Source organism: Arvicanthis niloticus, chromosome 23 (assembly GCF_011762505.2).
Source record: "Arvicanthis niloticus isolate mArvNil1 chromosome 23, mArvNil1.pat.X, whole genome shotgun sequence".
Taxonomy (NCBI): domain Eukaryota; kingdom Metazoa; phylum Chordata; class Mammalia; order Rodentia; family Muridae; genus Arvicanthis; species Arvicanthis niloticus.
In genome coordinates, this window is record NC_133430.1 from 17,907,328 (window position 1) to 17,934,042 (window position 26,715).

The following is a 26,715-nucleotide window of genomic DNA, read 5'->3' on the forward strand; positions in this document are numbered from 1 at the left end:
AGTTCCACCAGGAAGGGCCAGGCTGATGGGAGCTGGGGAAGTGAAGGGGACTCAGCACTGTATCCAGTGGCAGCCAGCCTGGCTGAACCATGAGAAGGCTACTGCCAGCTGGCAGAGGGAACAGTTCAATGCAAAGCTCTGGCATGGGGCTTCCAGTTTTTGGAGAGGGCCTGGAAGGGATGTTGGTGCTCTGTTACAGAGCTGTTCTTCAAGACTAGGGCCAAAAGAACGCCTCTGGGGCATGGATGGGCTGTGTCACATAGCCAATTGCCAGCCACTTCTGGCCAATCTTTTGCTTAGCAAGAACATGCTGTGTTGGTTCCTATAGTGTGACTGATTCCCAGCTGGCCTTGGCTCACTGGGGAGATAGGGAGAGGCCTGCTTTTCAATCCTATGAGAAGACCACACTGGCTTTAGGAATTAATTCCACAGAACACTTTGTTTAGGAAGCTCTGAGGTCATCTGAGAGTGGCAGTCTGTCTCAACCTTAACCTAACCACTAGGGGACCACAGAGACCCGGCTCACCACCACCCCAGCCAACTACCTAGCACGAGGATGTCAGTCATTCCCACACACTGAGGCTTTGCTCTATAGGACTTTTAGCAGTGTAGACATGCTCTTCCCTGGAGCCCATAGTAGGCTGCAACTATATTCAGTAGCTGCCATATCAAAACCAAGCTCCTAGCCTGGGGACTGGGGGGACCTGCCTCAGCAGAATGAAACCAGTGGCCAAGCATTTGCTGTCTGTACTGCAGTGGTTGTATTCCTCCTTCAGGAAGGCCAGCCCCAGGGCTGAACTTCTCCCCCTACCTACCCAGTTCCCTTCCTCTCTAAGAGGGATGGAGAGGCTGGAGACACCCATACACACTGAGCCCAGCTCTCTGTGATGGCCTGTCTGCCCCTCCCATTGCCATTGCCTCTTGCTCCTCCTTTTCCTCCTCTTCCTTCTCCTCACCCACCAAGACTCCCTGAACCCTGTCCCCCCAGAACTATGGTTCTCCCTTCTGGAACCTCCAGTGGAGGACCTCCACAAGGCTCCTTGGCTGTCATCCCCCTGACCACCAGCTCTCCCCAGCAGGTGGCTCAGGAGCTGGTAGTGCAGGGCAGGTGTCCTGAGGAGGGGTCAGCTGGAGTTAACCTCTGGGCCTAGATACTACCTGCTGCAGGTGCTGACTTCCTAACTGCTCTGAGTGATCACCATCTGCCCCGTTCTCATGGTGATGTCACCTGCATGTGGCCCAGGCCACAGCTGCCACAGCTGCTTCTGAGACCCTGACCCACTGCTCTTGTCTGATGGTGAAGTCTGACTGAGAGAAGACTAGACCTGCCTTGGAAACACAGGCCGTGTGTAGGAAGAATAGGCTTTCTGGGAGAGTTGGATGTTGCTGAACCCAAATAACTCCACTCAAATTGCCGCACACGCACACACACACACAGAGCCTTATATTTTAATATGCCTTAAACAGCTCAATGGCTGGGCCACTTCCAAACCTCCACATGGCTAACACTCTGTCTGATATTTCTGAGTTACTTGCAGCCCTCTTGGGCTGAGTTCCCCAGAACCTACACAATGATTATGCTGTAGTCCGGCACACGTCAGGCATGGCTCCTACTCCTTCCCCAGCATGACAGCTCTCCCTCTTCCTGCTCCTTGCCGCAAGAATCCTAACGGTCTGCCTCTGTCTCCCTGCCCAGCCATTGGCCACCAGCAACTATATTTACCAATCAAAACCAACTGGGGGCAGGGTCCCTCGACATGCAGATTCTCGTGCAATTTTGGGAACCAAATTAACATAATACATACAGCATTAGACCAAAACCACAACAGTTGGGATCATATCTGTGCAATGTCAGGCCATATGTCATACATAGTCTTGGGCAGGAAAATTATCCACCATAAAGATGTCAGCTTCTCCATGCACACCTGGAGATTCGGTGTAAGTACAGTTTGATTTCTAAAGGGACTGACCAAATGATTGTCACATAATAGTTCAAGGAAAGATGATCAGGAAATATTGTAAAGCAAATGGTAAAGAGGAAAGACTTTAATCCTGTTAAAATATGACTCATAGAAACTAAAGCAGCATGATGCTGAAACAGAGGGAGCCTGTGTGGCTTACTGGAGCATAGTTAAGATTGCTTACTGCTCTTGCAGAGGACCCGGTGCAGTCTCCAGCATCCACACGGCAGCTCACAAGCAGCTGCAACTTTAGTTCCAGGAGATTCTATGCCTTATTCTGGTTTCTGTGGGCTCCTGCACACACATGGTGCACATAAACTCACATAGAAACACACACATACACACAAAAATAATAAATAAATAAATGTGGAGGTAGAGCAGAGGATCTTGATTCAGAGAAAACTCCAAGATGATGGTGGTAGAAGATAGTCTTCTAAGGGGTCTGAAGGAAAGGGAGTCAGCTAGCCTGGGTTATCACAGAAGTGCGGGATCAGCTAGCCTGGGTTATCACAGAAGTGCGGGACCAGCTAGCCTTGGTAATCACAGAAGTGCAGATCTCAGTAGAAAGGACCATAGGGTACTCATCTAAAGGGTCCTAAGGAATGGGGTATCAGCTAGCCTTGGTTATCACAGAAGTACAGATCTCAGCAGAGAGGACCATGAGGTACTCATCTTAGCACAAAGAAGAGAACAGAGACAGAGGGGGACCTCCATAGCAGCAGACCAGAGAAGCTAATCCCCACAGGAAAGTGTGCAACCTCTAGAAGGAGTCAGGGCCTCTAACAATGACTGCTACTTTGGAGACACTCACCCTAAAGAGACTCCAAATAACCAAAGGCCACTGTGAGGAACGGGGACACCAGACCCCCCCCCCCATCTTTCATCTTCCACCCAGATCAGTGTTCCATGTCTGTTTATGAACCGACAGTGTTTCTCAATAAGTTCATCTCACTAGAGGCTGCTGGAGCTATTAAAGACTAACAGTCTAATAAAGAGTGGCTGTACTTAACTTTAGAAGGCAGAGGCCGGGGGATTGTCACAAGTTATAGGTCAGCATGGTCTACACAGTGAAATTCCATTTCAAAGGACAGAGTAACACTTTCTGGAAAGATGGCCGTGGATGTGTGACATTCAAGAGTAGAGGCTGGCCATGACCTCAGTGTCACCACACAGAGGAAAGGCTAGTTACATAAGAGTGTGGCCATTAGATAAAAAAGCACTTACTGACCTGCACAACTGGGAAACGTGTCTGTGGTCAGATATTTGGGGATCAACACAGACACCCTGACTAAAGTGGAAAGGTGACTTCTGTGCGCAGCTGAGCAGGGCTGAGCACTGTACATTAGCATAAAGCACTTGGTTATGGCGAGAGACTAGGTTTTTTTTTTTTTTTTTTTTTTTTGTGTTGTATTCAGTGATGCCACAGATGATCAATGTCCTCCCATACAGGCTGGTGCCAGCTAGGACACGACAGGTCAACCACACTGAGTCACTATCGACCTTTCCAATTTGTTCATTCTTGAGACATTTTCAGATAAACCATATAAAACTGCCTTTCATTTGGTTTTTAATTTGGGGGTGGTGTGGTTATTATTCTGATTTGGTTTTGTTTTGGAAGGTTGGCGGTGTTGCTTGCTTTGGTTTTGAGGCAGGGTCTCCCTGTAACCCAGGATGACCTCACACATGATACTTCCTCAGCCCCCTGAATGCAGCGCGCCATGCATCTGGCTGCAATTGCCCTATTTGTAGTTGAAAGACAAATGGATTTCAACAGTTCCATGAGGTCTAACATTGTCTTAAACTGTTACTCCTAAACTCAGGAATTGGTGAGAGCTTGTGTGCCCAGAGCAGGAGCTTCATTCCTTGAGTGTCTGACTGTCTGTCTCTGCAGGCCCTGGTCCTTCACCAGCTGGGCCGCTACAGTCTCGCTGAGAAGATTCTCCGGGATGCAGTGCAGGTGAATTCGACAGCCCATGAGGTCTGGAATGGGCTGGGCGAGGTCCTCCAAGCTCAGGGCAACGATGCAGCGGCCACAGAGTGCTTCCTGACAGCCTTGGAACTGGAGGCCAGCAGCCCTGCCGTGCCCTTCACTGTCATCCCCCGTGTGCTCTGAGCGGGCTACCCGCCTCACCAGCCACACAGGCTCAGATGCTCCGTGCCAGCTGCCAGGGGCATCCTGTCACCCAGTGGGTGCATCTGCAGTACCGAGGCCCTGGATGGATACATGACCAGAGTGGATTAACCTCACCAACCCAGAATCATCGCTCTCCGCTCCTGCATTCATTCATTCTTGTTTTTGCCAGATCCATGATTGTCTTCTGAATCTACTGATGTTCCCAATGGATTATGTGCCATATTCAGTTAGTCGACACCTGAGTTCTAAGTAAAATGATTACGGACTTAATCAGTGAATGTAGAAGATATTCCAGGTTAAAATCCAGTGGCAGAACAGATTATTTTTATCAGTGCTGTAATGAAAGCAACTGCCCTGTCCTCTGACCACTCCACCTCTTCTGCCCCTCCCCTGGCCCAAAACCAAATGTGAATTTTCTGTTTCCCACCTCAGTACTCGTCCATGCCAGGACACCAGCTGACAACGTCTCGGTTTTATTGTCAACAGTTGTACCATGTGGTGAATTACTGTTCTCCTCCTTAGAACAAACCCTGAGTCTAAGAATATTTATATTTTACCAATATATGGCTGTTACAAGAGAAGGAAATATGAGTTATTTAAGTTTAACTTTTTTATGTGAATTCAGAGTTTATTTATCGATGGAAATATGTACAAAGAAGCTTCAAATGGAATATTTACCGACATTCCTTATACATGACAGACACTTGGCTAAACAGGAAGATGATGTTAATAAAAAAATGATTTTTAAATGGACCCCTGGCTTTTGTCTTTCACAAAGCTGGCAAACCGGAGAACAGCCATTGGCTCATCTACAAGGTGTAGACTCTTTTATTCCGGGGCCTGCTCTGAACAGTCTGCCTGGGCACAGGGAGGGTCCTACACCAGCTTTGTGGGATGCCGCTACGGAGAAGAGCCTCAGGTCTAAGCTGGCTCCTTACTCCAAGTCTGAGCTGGGTGAGTTCTTTTCTCCTTCCTGGCCTCTAGCACCTCATTCATTCATTCATTCATTCATGGGTGAGGAGACATGGGGTTAAGACACTCACCTGGGGAAACTACCTGGCATAAAAGGGCATTGAGATGTAGCCTGAGGCTTTGCCTTTGCCAGATGTCAGGGTCTGCCCTATGCAGGGAGACTTTGGGGACCAGGCCATGTGTGAGATGCCGTAATTCCAATAATGCTGACTGTGACCTAGACAAGTCTTGAGGGAAAACAGATGAATGTAGACATGGTAGAGGGTCACAATAAAGCAAGGTCATAGTGAGGGGCCACATAGTCATCTCAGAGAGGGTAGTCAGGGACACCTTATAAAGCAACACAAGCTGGAACAAACTAGGTGGATCCCTAAGGGAGGGGCACCCCTCCCCCCAAAAGAGGCAAGAACAGCTGGAGCAAAAGTCAGAACCCAGAGAACATTCCGCACTAAGCCACCAGCACAGCCACGCTAGGGTGGAGTTGGTGACACACTGAGGGCCTGGGGCAGTAGAAGGGACTTTCTAACAGAAGCTAGTCATGTGGCCTGCCACCTCTCCTTGATGTCCTTCACTCATGAGCACTCCAACATCAGCCACTTTAAAGATCTCAGCCAGCTTCATCTGTGCCTCTCCCCCAGCCACCTCTCGAAGCCACAGATAGAGGTGAGGGGATCTTGTAATGTGGTAAGCGGCAGCCTGGAGCATTCTGCCAGGTGACCATGGTCTCCTGTGTAGCTGTTCCTACCTCTGCTTTCCCCCCTCTCCAGTCTTCTTCTCTATCTTCTACCTGTTCCAAAAGTGTCCACACACTTGGCTCCAGACCCTAAGACCTGGCTACAGTCCTGTCTGGGGAGACCTGCAGTTGACAGGATTCACAGGGTCTCAGACACACACACACACACACACACACACACACACACACGCACGCACGCACGCACGCACGCACGCACGCAAGGGAGCCATGCTGTGTCTGAGGAGGCAGCCTCTCCACACTGCCTCTGCTCTTGCCAATTTTGCTGCCCCACTGGTCACTCACTTCCTGCTATTCCCACCCACACATCACAGTCACCAGATAGAACCAGGAAAAGGACATCCTGCAGACGTCTCATGCAGACACAGGAGCTTCAAATAACCCAGCTCTGGCCTGCTCTGTAAGGTCTTGCCCCGGGAAACCCCACCAGCTCTGTACCTCCCAGGTGACCCTGAGTCTGTCCCTCTCAGAGCTTACTGCCAAATGGGAACAGTTGCTCCTCCCAGCATGCTGTTGAGTTAAGACTTGAGTCAACAGGCAGCTATTAGGGTTGTGGGGTACCAGGCTTGGAACACGGAGGATTCAATCACTTCACAGGACTACCATCCAGAGCTTCGGTGCTAGACCTGCCAGCAGGACTCCTAGACACAGTCCCTGACTGGGGTTGGAATCAAGATGTGGCAAGAAGGAAGTAGGCACCTTCTGCAGGTCTGCTCCACCATCACCACCAGGAGCCCCTGATGGCTGTCTGGCTATCTACAGCCTCCAACGTGGTTCCCCGTTCCCTGTCTGCCATTTGACCCCTGACATTCCCTGAGAACAATAGGGTTCCCTAGTGACCACTGGGCAGTGGGTCATACAGATCTGGCTAGCATCCCAACTATGATTATTTATGCTACCTTTAATGGAGAAGGAACATTCTTCTCCAAGATGAAGACAGTGACTTCCCCTCAGGACTGCTGGACATATTCATAGACTAGTCTAGTCCACTTACCCCATGCTTGCCAGCCCAAGCAAGCCAATCCCATCAAGGGTTTCCTCCTTCATACAAGGCTGAAGATGAATGTTCCCCAGGATACTCCATAGTCTCCTGCTACCCAGATGGATTCACGAATGTGGAAGGCAAGATAAACATCCTGGCATTCATGGAGACGGAGGCTATGGTGAGGGACAAGGTGAAGACACAGAGTGTGTTTGACACAGGTCCTGGCCCATCCTGTCCACCAGTCTCAAACCTCCTCAGCTTTCTTGGCCCCAGAGGGGGGTGGGGGGGCTCTGGGAGCTGCTGGCGTCTCAGGGATGATGTGAAGCTCAAGCACAGATGCCTGAGGCAGAGCCCTGAGACCCAAAGCTTGGCCTAAGGAGTCAGCTGGGCTGGAGTTTTAGCCCAGGCCTGGTCCCCAGACCTGGGGACCCTCTCAGTAGGCCTCAGAGTCTCAGCTTCTTCATGTACCAGACGGGGAGAACAGATCACTGCTAAGATTCAGAGTGAATATCAACCCTGAGCATGTGACTAGCCTCATACAACATTCTCCTAGAGTGGTGCCTGTTGTATAGCCGCCATGAGCTGAGACCAGCACGCACACACCCATACACACATAGTTGTCCGGAGGTAACTAGTGTCAACCTTACCAGTAAAAAACAACAGGCAAGATGGCCCAGTGCAGGGCTGACTACCTGAGTTTGATCCGCAGAACCCACGTGGTAGGAGAGACTTGACCCTTCCACATTGTCCTCCAGCCTCCACATACACACAAATAAGTAGGTAAGTAGATAGACAGACAATAGATTCATAGATGGTAGGTAGGTAGGTAGGTAGGTAGGTAGATAGATAGATAGATAGATAGATAGATAGATAGGCAGATGATAGGTGTGATTTTTTTTTTAAATAAAAATAAAAAGTAAGCAGAGCTCAGACCAGTGATATTTTTAAGTAGTGTTTTCTAATTTCAAATTCTCTGGCTCTCAACTTTTAGAGAGATTTCACAAATTTCACCTCAGTGTTTTTGAAAGGCTCCCTTATGTCTGGCTGCTCCCATCTGCAGGAAGCAGACTCCTGAGAGGGGACAAAGCTGGCGGTGGTTTGAACAGAGCATCTCCCAAGGCCCTGGTGTTCAAAGGCTTGTTCTGCAGCGTGGCACCGTGGAAAGTGGTAGAAGCTTTGGAGGAGAGGCCTAACTGGGGGTCTTAGGTCATTGGAGGTGTGCCCAGGAGAAATTGTTCTGGTGGTCCTCCTCGGTAATTTTCACAAGAGGCTTGTTACAAAAACCACCCAGTTTGGCCTCACCCAGCATTCTCCTCTTCCTGTTAGAGACATGCCCACTTGGCTCCGTCTGTGTTCCCTCCAATGCTCATTGCTATGAGATCCTCATTGGACCAGAGCCAGTTCAGGCACCATGTCCATGAATCGCCAAAACCGTGAGCAAAATAAACCTCTTTTTGTTCTTGGGTTAGCTAGATGCCAGTGTTTCCTTATAGTCACTCTGAGCCGGGCAATACACTTGCCTGCCATTTGCTTTAATGGTGAGGTTTCTCTCCTATTACTCTAAAATACTCACACACCATATCACTGTCCTTTCACTGCTAGCACCAAATGCTACAAAGTTGCATCAGCCCCTTGAAACTGCACACATCTCTTACCTTGCACCTCTGGAAAAGTCTGAAGTAGGTTCTATGGGGCAAAAACCAAGGCAAAGGCAAGATGAATTCCACCTGAGTGTCACAGGGGAAAAGCCATGCTTCACAGTGTCCTACTTCTCCAGGCTGACCTCCTCATATGCCTCCTTCCATCTCCAAAGCCAGAAGTAGCATGGTTCCTGCATTTGCAAAGTCTCCAGTTGCAGAAGCTGCAAGATCCAAGGTGGGGTTGGAGAAGCATCTGAAGAGGATGGCTGTATTGTCCATGATGGAGGAGCAAGAGAGGGAGGATGGAAGAGAAGCCCAACTCATCTCTACGAACTCACTCCCATCACACCAGCATTAACGCACACGCGAGGAGTGCCCACAGCGGACCACCTTCAAAGAACACACCTCTTAACACCGCTCTCATGCTGTTAGATTTCTAACACATACCTGAGGAGGCCCCTTCAAGTCTTAGTACTTCCAAACTGCTCATTCTTATCACCATTAATTTCAGACACTTCAAACCCTCTGGGCGAGTTTAATACCTGTCTCCCACCCACAGTCTTCTGAGTACAAACTTCCAGATGCCAACTCACCAGCACTGTGGTGTAGATTTCTGATCAGAATTTCTTATCTGTCATCCATGCACACCAGGATGGACTCAAGTGAATTGAACACAATACAAGAGGTAGCTCAGGGTCCTCACCAAGTTACAGATGAACAACCTGAGACTCTGGGCCAGGAGGTGACTCCTCAAACAGCCTGCATTGCCTCCATGATGCACCTGACCCTGTGACCCATCCATGGCCTCCCTGTGGAAACAGGGCAAAACCCATCAGCAACAACCATGTGATGAAATGCCCAACACCGCTGGTCATGGAAGAAGTGTAAATGTAAGCCACATTTCACTGCTGCTTGCCTCCCTCCCAGGACGTCCGTTTGAAAATACAGGGCAGGGCTCTGTACTGGTAAAGGTACATGTTGCCAAGCTTGATTACTTGAGATCCCTGAAGTAATTCTGATTCCTGGAACCCTCATGGCAGAAGGAGAGAACCAACATCCACAAGTTGTCTCTGCCCTCCACATGTATGCTATGGGCGAGCACACACACACACACACACACACACACACACACACACGTAAAGAAAAATAAAATAAACAATTAAGAAAAAGAAAAGATAGACGGTTGCAAGCATTGCTGGAAAGGGTGCTGAAATTGGATGGGAAATAGTGCTGCCATTTTAGAAAATTTAGGAAACGCCATATTTGGGTGGTTTGTTAAAAACCCACTGGCGATGGTGGTGGTGGCGGCAGTGTACGTCTTTAATCCCAGCACTCAGGAGGCAATGGCAGGCGGATCTCTGTGAGTTCAAGGACAGCCTGGTCTACAAAATGGGTTCCAGGACAGCCAGGGCTACACAGAGAAACCCTGTCTCAAGAAAACAAAACAAAATAAAAAGCAACTTAAATCCAAAGACTCAAGAATTTCTTCATCATTTACCCCACAGAAAAGGAAATACACTCCCGTCCAAGGGCTGGTACCTAAGCCTCCAACACCACTGTATGTAACATCCCCAAATAGAAACACTCTGCGTATCTGCCCAAAGATGACAGGCAACTAGTTGTGCTGTGCCTTTGAAATGAGATGTCATTGGTGACAAAGGGGTGAATGAATGATAGGTACATGCAAAGAAATGGCCGAATCTCAAGATGCTGCTGGTAGTTAGAGAAGCCATTCAGCCAGAGCATGCTATGTGATCTCACTGATTCCAGCTCCAGAAACTAGGCGCTAAAACCCACAGTCACTGAGAACAATCCCAGGGGGCCTGGGGCATCGAGGCAGTTGTCACAGAAAGGGAAGGAGACTTTGGGGGTGATGGGTAGGTTGACTGTCATAATCATGGTGATAACGTCACAGCAGTAGATATATATCCACACATGTTACACTAGACACTACAAATATGGACAGATTCTTTGATGCCAGTTATACCTTTAGAAGTTATAGTTTAAGATTTATTTTTAATTCTGTATGTGCATATGCCTGTGGAGTAGGTATTGTGCACATGAGTGCAGGTGCCCTCAGAGGCCAGAAGAGGGTGCTAGATCCTCTGGAGCTGGAGTTACTGGTTATGAGCCACCTGTGGGTGCTTAAAACCAAAGAACAGTTCTCTCAAAGAGCAGTAAGTGCTCTTAACCGTTGAATTATCTTTCTAGCTCCAGAGGTTATTTTTTAAAACAATGGGGACTGACACAGAGATGGGGCTAAAGACAGTTTTCCAGCTCCTACTTGAAATATGGGCCTATCCTCACATACCTCATACCCCCAAGAACTTAGGTCAGCGCTAGGACTTTTGTGAACCAGAAGCCCTGAACCCAGAACTCCCAGGCTGGTTAGCCACAGGCAGGTTACTTGCTGGGCTCTTATGGTGACAGAGACTCCTCCCAAGGACACGACCCATTTTGGGGAGGGTGTGGGAATCTCCTGTTTTCCCCTCTATAAAAGAAAACACGTGATGCTACATGCACTTGGGATTTTCAACACAATTGGCTAAAAATAGCCTGGGCCACCACAGCCCGATTCCTTTTTAGGAAGGGTTCCAGCAACCCAGCCTGTTCTAGCAGCCAGCTCAGGAAGTAAAGGCTCAGCCAGATGGTGCTTGGGTCAGGGGCCAAGGACAAGCCCATGGGGACCCTTTACTTGTTCTGGCCACCCCAGTCTCCCAGCTTACTGAAAGCCGGGCTTCCAGAAGCACACGGTGGCTTGGACAGCAGTGCCCCATCATCGACTCTCACTGGACTGGGCCCCATGAGCCCATGCATTGTTGCCTTGCATTGTTTCTCACTACCTCAGTTTCCCCATCTGGAAGGGAGTCTCCATTTCCTGGACCTATTATCCCCAGAGCTGACACCATGCCAGCCAGGTGGAGGAGGTAGGCAGACCTTGAAATATGTAAAGGGTAGTATCCTTGTAAGGACTATGGAATTTACTGGTGACGTTTCTAATGAAGGATTGGGAGGCTCTTCCCTCACAGTCAAGCTTTTGTCCTTTCTAGGCAAGCCCTGGTGCTCAGAACACATCAGCACAATGCTGTCCCACACAAGGCCCAAGCCTTTGACAAGGAGATAAATGGACAGCAGCTTGCAGGTCTGCTCCTTTGCCCGTGCCTCTGCAGACACACCCCAGCCTTGGGGAGCACGGCAGATGGGGGGAGCAAAGGCTAGGCCTTCCCAAATGGCATAGGTTCTGAGAGGCTCTGTCAGTCCAGAGTGAAGACCTTTGCCTGCTCTTTCAGTGACCCCCTCAGCCACCAGGTCATCTTGACAGAGGCCTGGACGGTGATGCCTATGGGTGAGTCTTAAGGTACCTTTCCTGAGCACGTGATTCTCTTCCAATCCTGAAGGCTCAGTTTTAATCTCTGAGAGTCCAGAGCCCCAAAGACAAAACTCCAAGAACCTAAATTTCAAAATGACTTAGAACCTTCAAATTCTCAAAATCTGGCCCCAGATACCTGCTCTGTCCCTTGCTGTCTAGCCCCCAACGCAAGCAGCTAGTGGGACCACTTTGCCTCTCGTCGGAAGCAGGAGAGAGAAACTGGCCTTGTGGGTTTGAGTTTTCTTTGGTTTGGAAGAGATACAGACACACCTACAAGAATAAGCTTGGGCCTATCACCGCGGAAAAGCACCCCCCACTTATAGTCAGAGACACTAAGGCAAGTGACGTCTCAGTCATGGTCCCTGCTCTATTTAATCTAACAGCCTGGGCCTGTCTTACTTCAAAAATTCCCGTTGCAAGTCCTGGAGAGAAGATTCAGTCAACAGAGCTCTTGCTTCGTGAGTTCAATCTCGAGAACCCACATAAAAACGCTGGGAGTGGTGGCAGGAGTTGGTAATCCCAGCTCTGAGGAAGCCAACCCAGTGGACTCCTGGCCTCACAAGCCTACCAGACAAGTCCCGGGCCTGGGACTCTGCCTCAGACACCAAGCTCCTGAAGATCACTGCCTGAGGCTGACCTCTAGCCTCCCCCTGTATGGCACACCCATGAAGCTGCATGCATACATATAAACATATGCACAAAATAGTCTCCAGTGGCATTGTGACACACACTCAGACAAAAGTGTCTCAGAAACAAGCGGGAGGTGGGAGTCCCGAGTGGAGTCTCACACAGCTGCCTTTCTGTGGGTAGAACGGACATGTCGGTTGAGGGAGGAATATCCTAGTCAGGCTCCAGGGGCTTGGGACAAGACTAGTCAACTCTTAAGACAGGGTGATGGATACAACATCCATATGGTTCTGACAGTGGTGGCCAGGCCCCAAGCTTATGGCTGTGTTTTTATAGTTAATAATCTTTGCTACAACCCCTTCAAAATTCACACATTAAAGCCCTCATTCTCACTGCCTGAGGCTTTTACAGAGCGATTAAGTTAAAAGACACTGCTAGAGCCTGGCATACCTTAAGCCCCAGCACTTGGGAAACAGAGTCAGGTGGATCTCTGTGAGTTCAAGGCCAGGCTAGTATCCATAGTGACTTCCAGAACAACCAGGTCTATATAGTAAGACTCTGTCTCCAAATAACAACAATAATAAAAACAAAACAAACAAATAAAACTGAGAAAGAGATCACTAATGTGAACCCTACTCTAAGAAGAGGTCTCTGGGAAAGTGCACAGCTTTGCTGATGTCCCCAAGTTATGCTAACCCTAGACCTAGACTGTGGGCTGGTGCACGCGCGCGCACACACACACACACACACACACACACACACACACACACACACAAACTCCAGCTCGACACACTCCCCCATTGGAGCAGAAAAAGGAGGGGGCTGAGCTGACAGCCGCCCTCCCCCCCTCCCCCCAGCACGCCAGTATCCCGCCTCCTCTTAGCTGCCAGGCCTCCTGCCATGGGCTGCAGTTACCCTGGCAACCAAAGCCTGAAGCCGAAGGCCTAGCTTTTCTATCATTCACACCACGGCGCCCACGCTGAGTGGGCTTCTCTGGTGATACCTGGTTTCACTAAGAGTGCTTGGGGAGCCCGCTGTGGCTTAAATAAGGACGGGAAGTAGGGTTTTGCTCCACCCTGCCCTTCCCCAGCCTTCCCCAAGAATATCCAACCAAGTGGTGAACGATCAGAAGGACAGGCACGAGAGTAGGCTTTTAGCATTAGGCTCAAGAAGCCAGAGAAAGGCCTGCAACTGGGAAAGAGTGGAAGGCCCAGTCCATGGTCCAGACGGGAAAGCTTAGCCCTTTGGTCTCCACCACACCCAATCAGAACCAAGTGTCTACCGGAAGCCGCTGCCCCAGAAGCCACCACACTACAGGGCTTCCGGAATGGGGTCTCTCCTCTCACAATCTGTAGCCCATTTTTCTGACTAGCTTTAGGCTACGCTGCCCTTCAAATCGCCTCTATGGGCCTCTGCATCCTGAACATCCATCCCCACACCGTCTCTACGAACACCAGTTTCTCCCTTGGGCTCTCAGCCAGCAAGCTGTTAATATGATGTTGACCCTGCCTGCCATTCAACTAAATGCCATGCCCACTGAATACCTGCCCTTGTGCCAAGCGCAACACACAAGAACTCAGCAGGCAGTACTCTGGTGCCCTTTCCCACCAGGCTCAGAGGTGTGGGGAGGGAACAGAGGACTCTGTCAGCCTCTACCATCCTCGCCATGACACATGATCGTCAACACCAGATTCAAGGACCCTGTGTGTCAGTCCTAGCTTCGATGTGAATCTTGTGTGACCTTGGCTCTGCAAAGGCCACCTCTGGCCTCCACCCGACTCCACTGTGGATGAGGGGAAATTACTGCCGCTCCCTGTAAAATCAAATCAGATCATGATGAAAAGCCCCCATGCCATGCCCTCCGCTCCCCCACGCCCTCCACTCCCCCACACCTCACGCTCCGGTGCTTCCCCCACATTCCCCCACACTGCCCCATGCCCACCAAGCCTCCCACAAACCCCAAGCCTCCCACGCCACCCCCTCGTGCTCCCCAAGCCTCCCCATGCCCCAACCCCACCCCCACACCTCAAGAAGCACTGCGTTTGGTTCATAGCAGGCACACAGCCAGGTTTCGATTCTAGTCCCCGCACTGCCTCAAACTGAGTTTCTGTCATACACACACACACACACACACACACACACAGAGCCTTGATCATGCTCCCTCCCCAATGTCTGTTAGCTATGGGACACATCAGGAACCAGGGACTCCATGCCAGCCTCTAGTGTCCAACTCAGCAAGATTATGGTCCCCCAAGGACAGGGTGTTTCTCCAAGCCGCAGCAGACTCTGCACTCTGCCCATCAGCCTTGGAGCTACCCTCAAACTACCCCTCCCACTGCTTTAACTCCCGCTGTACTTGCCCTGCTCCCCACCTCCACCCTCTCTGCGCTCCCGGGAGAGCTTGAGCCTGGAGTGTTACAATGTTTGGCTTTCTCCAGCCAGAAGGGAGATTTTCCCCTCTCCTTGGCTGCTCTTTGTTTTAATGACTTTTTGGCTCTGGGCCCAGGCTGGATCAAAGCCTCCCTGTAGGGAGGATACTAGGACAAGACTGTGAGTTTTCTGAAGGGGCAGATGAGGAGATTGTGGAGGTGAGGGAGGCCCGGTAGCTGGAGGGCTGGTGACCCCAGAGTCGAAGCTGCCTCACATTGGCAGGTGTGACCTGAGGATGAGGTTTTAAAAAACCCCAAACAAACAAACAAAACCAGAATTCCTGCAGGGTGAGGCTAGCAGGCTTCCCTAGCACTGGCCAGCACAGGACAACCAATATGCCAAAGTTCAAGGTCCAGTGGACCCTGTCCTCTGGGAAGCTAGGATGCTCTGTGAGGAGGGGCAGACGTGGGATTCTAGGTGCCTGGGACTTCCTTCACCTGCCTTCCTGCTCATGCAGGTCCCAGCCCAATGAGCCCAGCTGGAGAAGCCTAGAGGGTGCTGCATGGCCTGATGGGTATTGATTGACTGGCCTCCCAGGAAACGGAAACCTTCGGGAGGAGCAGCTGTGCATGCACACACACACACACACACACACACACACACACACACACACACTAGACTAGCTACTCAGCCTGGAAGATGCTGAGAGGAAGAGGAAGTCTAGATCCCAGAAAACACCCACTAAAGGGAGCCTCAGCAGCTGGACGGGTCAGGCCCAGGCTGGTTGCCAGGAGGGGGCAGCTGCTGCCAGTGCTGCTGTTGTTGCTGCTGGTGTTTTGAAGAAGGGAGCAGGAGGCAGCCTTAGGGAGCTTGCAGCCCTGGGGAGTACTGGGCTCTAAGGAGTCAGAGGTGCACAGGGGTGGCCTGTAGAGCCAGGAGTCTGGGAGCCTGGGATGTACAAGGTGCCTCCACTCTACCAGGGCTGAGAACAGACACCCTCAAAATATAAGGGTTTGTCTACACACTAGAGGAGGGACTTCATGCACATACCCTACACATGTAAACACACTTCAGATGCACTCTTGCTCACACACACACACGATTGCACACATGCACTTGGACACATGCATGCACCCCACATACCGACCTTACACATATACTCGTGAATGTTCTTCTACATAAGTGCATAGTCCTTGCATACAGGTTACTGCAGGTGTACATACTCTGCACATGTGCCTTTGCACACACACACATACACTCACCCATGTACACACATACCTTTGTATACACAGGACCCTTGCATGCATGCACACCCTATACACACATGTATAAATCCCTGCACACATACCTCTGCATACACAGCCCTGCATGTGTACCTTTGCACACACACACACATACACAAACATGCACCCTTGACCACACGTCCTTGTACAATCACACACTCAACTATGCACATACACAGCACTCCCACATACAGAGTCTGCGTGAGGTTCACACGTTCACCATTCCTGGCTTTCAACTTTGGCATTTCCATGGGCCTCTTTGAGTCTCAATTTCCCCATATGGAAATTGAGTTTCACCTCTGTCTCTGAGGTGTGAGGCCCAGAGTACTAACTAAAAACTCTGCCCTCATTCTCAGCATACAGTCATGGAAGCTGCCTCTCAGCAAGGCAGAGGGAGTGGCCCACTTGCCTGAGCCAAGTGACACTTCCTGGACTTAAGCAACCTCCTGACCCCAGAGGTCCTTGTGTGTGTAAGCCACAGATCTATCATCTGCGCACACTCACTAGAGTAAGCAACTTGCACACACATAGTGGTGGCAGCAGCCATTGTTTCCTGAGGACCCACTGTGTGCTAGGCACTGAGCCAGGTGCTCACACTGAGCACACGCATTCAAGTGCTTCTCTGGTGTGCAAACAAGAGACTCTAACTAAACCACGTATAGAGCAATTATCCACTTAACCCTGGCACAGGTGGTCTCAGGATCATTTGAAAGGTTGGCAAGGTCATGGAGGACCCAATTTGTTTCTAATCTCTCTGCCCAATGCCTTCAGGGCTAAGCTGGAACCACATAGTTGTAGGGTGACTGCTGTCACCCCTAGACATTATATCTGTGCTTCATCATAAACAAAGAGTAAGGCGACCTAAGAAAATTCTCTTGCCACATTCATTCTTCATGGAGAAGCAGAACCTCCTTCTGAAGAACTGGAAGTCTTCCCATAGACCTTCCCTTATGTAGCATTGCCTGATGTTGTGCCAATGGCTTCCCCTAGCTGCAAAGGAGTCCAGCAAGCAGAGAAGCTGTCAAAAAGAGTGGTCCTGATGGGGACAAATTGGCAACAAGGGAAAATCTGTCTCCCACCGCCTTGAGTAAGTCCAAGTTTGCAGGTTAGGGAGTGAAAAGCAAAGGGTCCCAAAATGTCTACCACTTGTGCTCCAGAGTGCCATCCTCCATCCCTCCTTCAGGGGGAAGTCTGAAGGCAGAGGACAAAGAAGGGCAGGAGTGTGAACTTCCTGAGGAAGTGTGTGTGTGTGTGTGGGGGGGGGAATCCTGGATTCCAGTGCAGCTGAGCCTCCAAAGTTGAAACTGTTCTCTTGAAGCAAAGGGGGGGTTGGGGGGGGGAGAGACTACTCTCCTGGTCTGTACCCATCTCAGGAACCTGAATGTTGGTCACACTGTCACTGTCTCCCAGACCTAAAGACCTAACGCTTACAGCTCTTGGTGCTGTAACACACCTAGTGTCTGCATTCCCAGTTGTCCTCTTCCATGACCCTCACGAGCCAGCCTTCTGTGCATGCTGCAGATGAATGCACCGCCCTGGCACAGCCTGAGTCCCCTCCCAGAGACATGGGCCTCATTCCTGGGATCTCACAGGGCAATAGGAACCCTTCACAGGGCGGATCTTCAGGAAGTCCTTTGGGAAGCTGGTTTGTTGAATATAGCCGGTGTCGAGTCCTTCTAGAATGGAAATTCTAACGCCTTGTTGCTCAGTTACCAAAGGCAGAGTAGAAGTAACCTGGCTGGCCCTGAGCGTGAATCTCACTTATGTGATCCAGCATCCCCTCTCCTGGAAACAGCGACAACCTTTCCTTGTGGAGATGTGTCCCTTTTCTGGTGTGGTTAGAAAGCCCACTGGGCTCTGCCAGTACCCAAGCTTCGAGTTCTGCACGTAGCCCTTCTGAGATATACAAATCTGGGGTCCCTGACTCTGTGGATGCCTGGTACTCCTTGGGTCCCTTCATGGACAGCTCCAGCAAGGTAGCTACATGGAAACCGGCCCTCCAGGCAGTTGTGCATGGGTCATCTGCCTACCTCAGATGGCTTCTGCTAACATCCTAGTGGTCCTTCAGATCCTATCCTGGGAGTGCCCTTTTGAGAGAGGGGTTCCACCAAGGTGCATTTGAGTGGTAATAATGTGCCGTACGGGGCCTGAGGATGTGACCCAGTTAGAAGAACACTTGACTAGTATGTTCAGAATGCTGGCTCCAGTACCCAGCACTTCATAAACCAGCTTTGGTGGTAAGCACTGGCATCCCTAGCACTCAGACAGTAAAGACAGGAAGGTCAGACACTCAAGGTCATCTCCAGCTACATAGTGAGTTCAAGACTAGTCTGGGTGACATAAGACTTCTGTCTTAAAATAGCGTTACAAATAATTTGCCATCCTCCAATGACTCTGACCTGTGAGAGTATAGGGACTGGGAGTGAGGGACATGGGAATGGTGACCCACTGAGATTAACCTCCCTCCATGCTATTGCATGTTGGTAAGACTGTCATCCCTGTACGTAGGGGTGGGAACAGTTGTTAAGCCAAATAAAGGTGTCATTGAAAAAGTTGAGGCTTTTCACCCGCCACAGCCAAGAGCCGGCAGAGGTAGGCAGAGAGTGAACTCTCAGCTTATCTTCCTGGCTCAGAGCCAGCTGACGACACGGACAGGGTCCGAATGTCCTGTGACTGATCTCTTCCTTCCATGGGCAGGGCCTGCTCAAAATGAGGAGACTCTGTCCTGGAAAAGGGGCTGATAATCACAAAGATTACCATAGATCCAAGGTTCAGACCTAGGGTCATTGTGATTCCCATCCCAAGAGTCATTTGGCAATAAATGTCTGATGGCATTTGAGGTCATTACAGATGGCAGGAGCTGCTACGGGCATCAAGTAGGTAGAGGGGTTCGTCTAACTAAACATTTCATAGTCTAGTGGTTCTCAACCTTCCCAAAGCTACAACCCTCATGTCCCAGTTCCTCATGTTGCGGTGACCCCCCAACCATAAAATTATTTTGTTGCTACCTCATGACTGTAATTTTGCTACTGTTATGAATCATAATGTAAATATCTGTATTTTCCAATGGTCTTAGGTGACCCCTGTGAAAGGATTGTTTAACTTCCAAAGGAATAGAGACCTATAGGTTGGGAGCCACTGTCATAGTGTAAAGAACAGGCCACAAACATCTGCAGTACATCTCAGGGCTTCGGCATGATCCTAGGCAGTTAGTACTTCCTCCTTCAGGTAATGGGACATCAGCAGAGACAGGTAGCTGGAACTCAGGAGAATGTAGCCCCCTTTCCACGGTACCACCTGGTCAGATCTCTGTGTGAAAGACTTGACAGCTCTGGAGAGTGGCATGTGGTCTTTGCCTCTGGGATGATGACAGACTGGTAGCCATAGATAGAGAAGTCCAGCAGATACGGGAGAATGGCATACATGTTCCCAGGTAGTCCAGGCCCTGAACCCACAGCGTCAGCCCCAGGAAGTCCCAATAGGGAAGACTATTGCTCTGTGGTCATGCCTCTTCCTCCATGGCCTGTCTCCTTGAGAAAACAGGCAGGTGGTCACCCCACAACCCCTCCCTTCCCAGGTACTCCCCGGGACTGTACCCAAATGGGAGTTGCTAAGAGCAATAGGCCCATCTCAAACCGGGGCACTTCTGATAGTCTACACCTGGCCTGTCAGTTCCCAAGGCTGCAGCCAGCTTTTCAACCTGTCCCCTCTCTGTTGTGCACCAGAACCTTTCCTGTGTCCTTCACTAATGGCCGGGCGTCCTCCACCCCACTAATGTTGACTGGATTCTCACTGAGAACCCCAGATTACACCCCAGCTGCATCCCTGTTCTGGACCCAGAATCTTAGGCCCCGTGTGTGTGTGTGTGTGTGTGTGTGTGTGTGTGTGTGTGTATGTGTGCATGCGTATGTGTGTGCACACATGTGTGTGCTTGTATGTATGTGTGTACATGTATGTATGTGTGTACATGTATGTATGTGTATATGTGAGCATGCATGCATGTGTGTGTGTGTGTGTGTGTATATGCATGTGGAGCCCACACAGATGTTGCCCATGGAAATAACCTCAGATGGTGTTTCTTAGGAATACCATTCTTCTTAGTTTTTGAAACAGGGTCCCTCTTTGGCTTGGGTTCACCGACCGCTGTGGGTGTTTGTGCTCTGGGTTGAATTCAGGTCCTTGTGTTTGTACAGCAAACACTTTACCAATGGAGTTATCTCTCCAGCTCTGTGTTGATCTTTATAAACAAAGGAAGTAACTTCCAGGAGCTTTACAAAGCAAACAACAAAAAACAACCTACATTTAAAAAAAAAATCATGGCCGGATATGGTGGCATAGGCCTTTTATCCCAGCGCAAAGGAGGTAGAGGTAGGCCAGCCTGGTCTACATAGTGAGTTCCAGGTTAGCCAGGGCTACATAGTGAAACCCTGTTTCAAAACAATGACAAAGCCAAGATATTTTTAAACAGAAGTATAATAAAGAAACGTAAGACAACCTTAAACCCCTTCACAAAGAGAAGCCTCCTCCACATTCAAGGTCACCCTCCCTGGCACAGCCTGCGCACAGACACCGCTTTCACCACCCTGCAGAGATGCACCCTTCCCAGGTGGCTGCCTTTTTATCCCTTACTGTGAGGTCAGCGCCAGCACTTCTACCCTGTGTCCTCCCATGCCGGAAAGCATCCCACTGCATAGATAATTAGAACCGAATTGTTCATTCCTCCTGGACACCGGCATAACCCCTTCTCAGTTGTTTTAAGGACCACACATCCATGTATGCCACCCTTTGTCTGCTTGTATTGTTTCCCTCTGGACTCACCAGGCTCACTGAAAACTGAAGTGCACGAGACGAGACCGTATTAACCCCACTTGCATTGTGAACAGCAGTAACAAACAGTAACAAACTGAAGAGCTACCTGCATGAAGCCTTTATCCCCCCTGACACATCTTCTTCAAGTGCTCAGGCATAAGAAGTTAATAACACAATGACTAATCTTCTCCCCGGAGAGGGAGGCAGGTGCTGCCACAGCCCATTTTACAGACCAACATAATAAGGTCTCCAGTTTACGTTGGAGGTCAAAAGCCACTATAGGGGCCCAGCATTCTGTAGACTTATTTGCCAGACCTTAGAACCTGGAGCTCCTCCTGCCTCTTCCTGCCAGTCCCTCTGCTGGGACTAAAGGCGTGGCCACCCAGCTTTTTTATTTTTTTATAACCGTATTATGTGTGGGTGTGGCCTTGCAGATGAAAGTGCACACAGAGGTCAGAAGTCAACTTCAGAAGCAGTCCCCTTATTTTTAGGGGCAAGATCTCTCCCTGGGGCCCAAACCCTACTGATTCATTGTGGCTGGCTGACCAAAGAGCCACAGGGATCCTCTAGTCTTTGCCTCCCCAGAGCTAGGATTTCAAGAATACCTTGTACGGGTGCTGGGGATCAAACTCACGTCCTCATGCTTGTAGCCTAGGCTAGCCCTTAACTTCCTGAGCCATCTCCTGGGTCTTGGCTCTTTTTTTTTTTTTTTAAACTTCTGCATTTATCCTTGTAGCAATCCGGAACAGTTTGTTACATGCTAACCCCTCATCCACTCGGCATGTGGGTGCCACTGGGAGCTGGGCCACTGGGGACACTCCCTCATATTCTCAAACAGGCTGAAGAAGCACCATAGGGGTGCTCCTAATTTGCTCTTGCCTCTTGCCTCCTGTTTGTTCCAATCTGGGTCAGGGCTTATACAGTTTACCAGTTCACAGCTCTCCTCACTTGCGGTCCACATGGCCAGGAGCTCCTGATTACAGATGAGGGGGACTCAACGTGCTGCTGAAAGTAGGTCTTTTGGACAATGCTGTCTGGTTGGTCTGAGATTCACATGCTCCATCTCTGATTGACAAGGCCCTGCCAGGCATCTCTCTGAGCCTCAGTTTGTTGATCTGAAGGATGGGAATGCTGGTTCCCTTCCTGTACAGGACAGAGTGTCTAAGGACCTGATTCCTCACACCAAATCCAGAGTGCGTTCTGCACTCACCCTATTCCCACTTGCCAGGCTGCTGCAGGCTAAGTCCCCTACCTCTCAGAGAGCTCCCAGCTGGCTTGGGCTGGAGAGGGAGCCCAGGAAACAGAGGCACAAGGGCCCCTTTGTGCCTGTTGCTAAGGGCCCGGCTGTATTTGCTCAGCCTGGGTAAACAGGAGGTGCCTGGAGGCCTGCTCTGTTATGACAACTTAAAGAGCCTTCCCTTCCTTCCTGAGCTGTGGAGCACAGGCCCAGCTAGGTGATTCCCCCACATGAGCATGAACGGCTTCCCCAGGGCCCAGAGGCTTCCCCTAGGGCCCTGCAGGATTGGACCAAGAATAGACCTGAAAGGCCTCTCTGTTTAACTTGAGGTTTATGTTGTAAAACTGAGATGAGAGGGGGACCTGGACTCCTAAAAGGCAGACTAGGTAGGATAAGCCTGGCAGCCCAAGCCTGGCCTCTGCCCAGAGTGATTTGGAGGTGGAGGCCATCATCTGTCTGTCCCTCATTTGCTGACTGTTTGGCTAAGTCCCCAAGTGTTTCCCCCAGGTAAGGACTGAGTGGTTTGCTCAACCTACTTCCTCCCAACAGGTCCTGGTGCCAGCGTCTGGAGCTGGAGAACCAGCCCAGCAATGCCAGTTTCCAAGTTCTCAGAACCTTCCTTAACAAAGGCCATCAAGACAGGGCTAGGTCAGTAGCAGCCTGCTGGCATCTCTTAAGGATTGCAATGAACAAATTGCCACTCTGAAGTGCAGTAGTTTGGGGGCAGTAGTTTGGTGGTAGCCACAAGCCAGCTGAAGGATTTAGGGGTCTTAGTAAGGGAACTGATGAGGAGACCATCCATGTTAGCCACAGACATCTATCTCAGCAGTACCAGACAGAGGTTGTAACTTTCTCTGGAAAGCATGGCAAAGGCTATCTTTGAGGTACTTGGCACTCCAGAGGCCTCTGGTAATTGGCCCAGCCCAGGGTAGCAAGCAGCCAGCATTCCTGTGTCAACTTCGACCACTTTTGGGCTCTTCCTCTATGGAGAGGGCAGGCCATGCCCTAGGTCCTCCCTGTCCCACCTTGGTGACCCAGGAGCAATGTGTGGAGCCTCCACTGACTCAGAAACTACTGTTGAGTGTGCCTAAGACCCAAGCAGGTGCCTCTCCTGGCTAGAGCCCCACCCTGCCCTTCTGCCGAGAAGCCTGGACTCCACAAACAAATGTTCTGTGTACCTTGGCCCGGTCACACCACTGCAGGGAATCCTTTGGAGACCTAGCCACAGTGTGAATTTCCTCAAAGGTGGGGGCAGGCCATGTTAGGGAGGCCTCCTGACCCCAGGGTCACCCTGTCTTGGAAAGTAGCCCACAGCCCAGGGCCAAACCCTGGGTTTCTGGGATCCTGGCCCACTGCTGTCTAAGGCAGCCAGCTGTGACCCTCTTCCTGACAGGAAGTTCAAGGGCACATAGATCCTCCCTTACCTGGGGGAAACATACCATCGTAAGGCTGTCACTCTGGTAGAGCCAATCCTGGTGTCTGCAGGCTCCTGTCTGGCCCTGTTCCAATCCCGCCAGACTTTAGCATGTTGCTCTAGACATATGATAGGCAACAGGCGGGGAGAAGACCTGGATGCCAGGTCTCTCAGCCAAGTGTCCCCTTGCCACTGTCCCCATTATTGTCCCATTTACCACTGAAGCTGAAGCACATGTGTCCCCTCCATAACATGTGAAGGGGCTGTTGGGATAACATGTTAGGATGGACCCAAGGCTGCATTCTATAATTCATTTACAGCAGCTGCCTCTGGGAAGACAGCAGGTTATCCCACCTTGCTGTCTGCTAGCCTTGTGACATTGGGTATGCAAGCTCTGGTAATTGGCCCAGCCCAATTACCAGAGCCTCCAGGTTGATAAATAGAACATCTTGTGAGTTATTGAAAGTGTACTCACATCAGATGGTGATGGACAATGCCATTAATTCCAGCACTTGGGAGGCAGAGGCAGGTGGATCTCTGAACCCAAGGCCAGCCTACTCTACAGACTGAGTTACAGGACAGTGGGGCTACACAGAGAAACCCTGTCTTGAAAAACCAATATATCTAATATGTGTGTGTATGTGTGTGTATAACAGATAGATATATATATATATATATATATATATATATATATATATATATTACACATATGCTTTCTATACACACATACTATATACTCATATACTCATATTCCTATAATTATATACAGAGAATTGAGCCTGGTGCACCACACTCATTGTGTGAGCTCATCAGATGAGACAAAATCTATGTGCAATGATATGAGAATGACAGACAATGGCCACATGCTTGAATCCCAGCACTGGGGAGATAGAAACAAAAGAACCAGGAATTCACACCCACAGATTATAGAGCAAGTCCAAGGTTAGCCCAGGCTTCAAGAGACCCAGTTCAAAAAAAAAAGAAAAAAAGAAAAAAAGAAAAAGAAAGAAAGAAAGGAAGAAAGAAAGAAAGAAAAGAGAAAACCAAAACCAAGAGCAAATGACTGAGACTCCAGACTAAAGCTGTCCCAGGGAGAGCAACGGTGAAGCCTGGAGTCTAGGGACTTTCAGCTGAGGTGACTGGAGGAGTGTGGATGCTGGGTGGGACCAGCTAGTCAGCTGACTCATTGCCACCTAAGTGTTCTGGGCTGGACTAAGTCTTGCGCCTAGGAATCTCACCACACACATACCATGAAGGCCTGTGGCATTCAAAGAATTTCTGCCTTGTGGCTCAGAAAAGTGTTTGTCAGACCTTTTTCCCTGGTTCCTCAGTCCTGACTGGAGATGTGAGTCACTAATTAGTGTGACTGTCACAAGGTTGATGTCTTTGTAGCTATCCCTGAGACAGGACAGGACAGGGCCACTAGCCAGGGACGTAGTGGGAGCTGATCCCTCCAGGTGATGGGAAGACTGGCTGGTACACACATCCCCACCTGAGTGTTCTCTGTGGGGTGGGGGTGGGGCCCATATGCCCGGAAAGGGAAAAGACCAACCTCAAGGTCCCTCAAAAGGGACCATTGTTCAGCCCAGAGCCAGGAGGGAGCCCCTGATATCCCAAGACTGCTACTACTGTCCCCACGGTAGAGATGACAAAAGCAAAGGGATCCACTCAAGGTCACAGAGCTCGGAAGGGACAGAGCACGGTGTCCCCAAGCCTCTAGAGTTTCACATTGCTTCTGTGAGGCCTGTGAGGCCCTGACTCAAAAGCCAGACTTCAATCCCCTCTCCTTTTCTGGACCTCTTTCTCCTTTGCTGAGGGAGGGGTCCAGGGAGAGTCTGTGGAGGGACAAGTCTGAGCTCATATTTGTAAGCTCAGGAGGACATCACAGCCAGCACCTCTTGAGTCAGGTGCTCCAGGTCCTCCTGGTGACTAGAAGGGACAGGCTCATTTTGGCTGGAACATCATGGGTACTGTGACCACTGAAGGTGAAGCAGGGGTAGAAGGAGAAGCAGCCAGAGCTCTTGGGAATGTGGACACTGTGATGCTTGTACCTTGACTGGAGGTATGATTTCCACGGGTTACCTAACAATGAGGACCACTGCTGTTTGTCCTGTGTCATGGACATTCTTCATGTTGCCTCTTCAATCCTTGTGATAGCCCCACAAGGAACTACTACCTTAAAGAGGCTCAGAGAGGTTCATCAAGTTGGCCAGGGTCACAAAGCTGAAGAAGCATACATGTGTTTTACTCTGAAGCCCATGCATGAGCTCCAGCCCTGGACTGACCCTGCAGCAGATGTCACCTCTACCAGAGAAGGCAAGTAGAGGAAACCGGGGGGAGGGGAGGGAAGGGGGTAGCTGGTGACCAGAGAGCTTTGGACTAAAGAAGTGGCCTGGGTGATCCCAGATGGAAATACTGAATGACCCAGGCCCTCAAGGTGTCCTTGCTCCAGGGCCACTAACTGCATCCCTAGTGAGGCTTGGGTGCAGGACTCTGGTTGCCTCTGGATAGACTGGCGTTGCCAGTCTTCCCGAGAAGGTCTGTGGAAGGGGATAAGAGGGAGGGAGACTCTGATCCCCCTGACTCTTACGTCTTTCTCCATAATTCTGTAGCCATCCTGATCATGGGTGTAGTTTTGTTTGGTTGTTTGGATGGTTTGGTTTGGTTTTTTGTTTTCCCATGTGAGTTACGTAGCAGTAGTGATTGGTTTCTGGGACAGCAGTGTAGAGAACCATGACAAAGAAGCCCCACCCCTCCCTGCAGAGATCTGTTCTGGATGCTCAAGGAAGGGGAGCTGCCTGAAGACAGCAGGTGCTCTTCAGACCTTCTGAGGCCTGAGGAGAACCAGCAGAGGCTTCCAGTAGCGAGAGTGAGTCTCAGAAGACTGTGGAGGAGAGAAACTTTTCCCACACCACACTGCCCCCACTGAGGAGAAGCTTCCAGAAAGCATGGGAGCCTGAGAGATGTACAGGCTAGTTTCTGCATGGCTCAGGGGAGAGAGAGGCAACGAGGGGCCTTGAACATGAGAGTCACAAACACCATCTGTTTACTGCTCTCAAGACTATAGATCACCCGATGGTTTTGTTTTTATTTCACTATATAAACCATGGCTCTGGGGTCAAATGGGTCTGACTTGGGGCCTCTGATCCCTCTCTGATACGG

General features: G+C 50.2%; 1 protein-coding gene and 1 long non-coding RNA gene across 17 annotated transcripts in view; one reads left to right on the plus strand and one right to left on the minus strand.

Annotated features, from left to right (window-relative positions):
- Ttc7b (tetratricopeptide repeat domain 7B) overlaps positions 1 to 4,848 on the plus strand; it is a 219,320-nt gene extending 214,472 nt beyond the window's left edge. For all 11 annotated transcript variants that reach the window (XM_076921409.1, XM_076921413.1, XM_076921419.1 and 8 more), the window contains one exon: positions 3,853 to 4,848. In XM_076921409.1, the coding sequence (XP_076777524.1) occupies positions 3,853 to 4,074 (222 nt within the window). In that variant the 3' untranslated portion in view covers positions 4,075 to 4,848. The remainder of the gene's footprint in view (positions 1 to 3,852) is intronic.
- Positions 1,436 to 21,711, minus strand: LOC143436873 (uncharacterized). Of its 6 annotated transcripts, none has more exons than XR_013106645.1 (6): positions 14,466 to 21,711; positions 13,985 to 14,253; positions 8,459 to 9,252; positions 6,813 to 6,976; positions 5,139 to 5,294; positions 1,436 to 4,173 (listed from the first exon to the last, which is right to left on the minus strand). It is a non-coding gene; the product is annotated as an uncharacterized LOC143436873 (long non-coding RNA). The 6 variants fall into 6 exon arrangements; XR_013106647.1 differs by lacking the exon at positions 13,985 to 14,253 and having other exon boundaries at positions 8,459 to 8,833; positions 9,037 to 9,252; positions 20,912 to 21,701; XR_013106646.1 differs by lacking the exon at positions 13,985 to 14,253 and having other exon boundaries at positions 8,459 to 8,709; positions 9,037 to 9,252; positions 20,912 to 21,697.
- Positions 21,712 to 26,715: the final 5,004 nt, after the last annotated feature.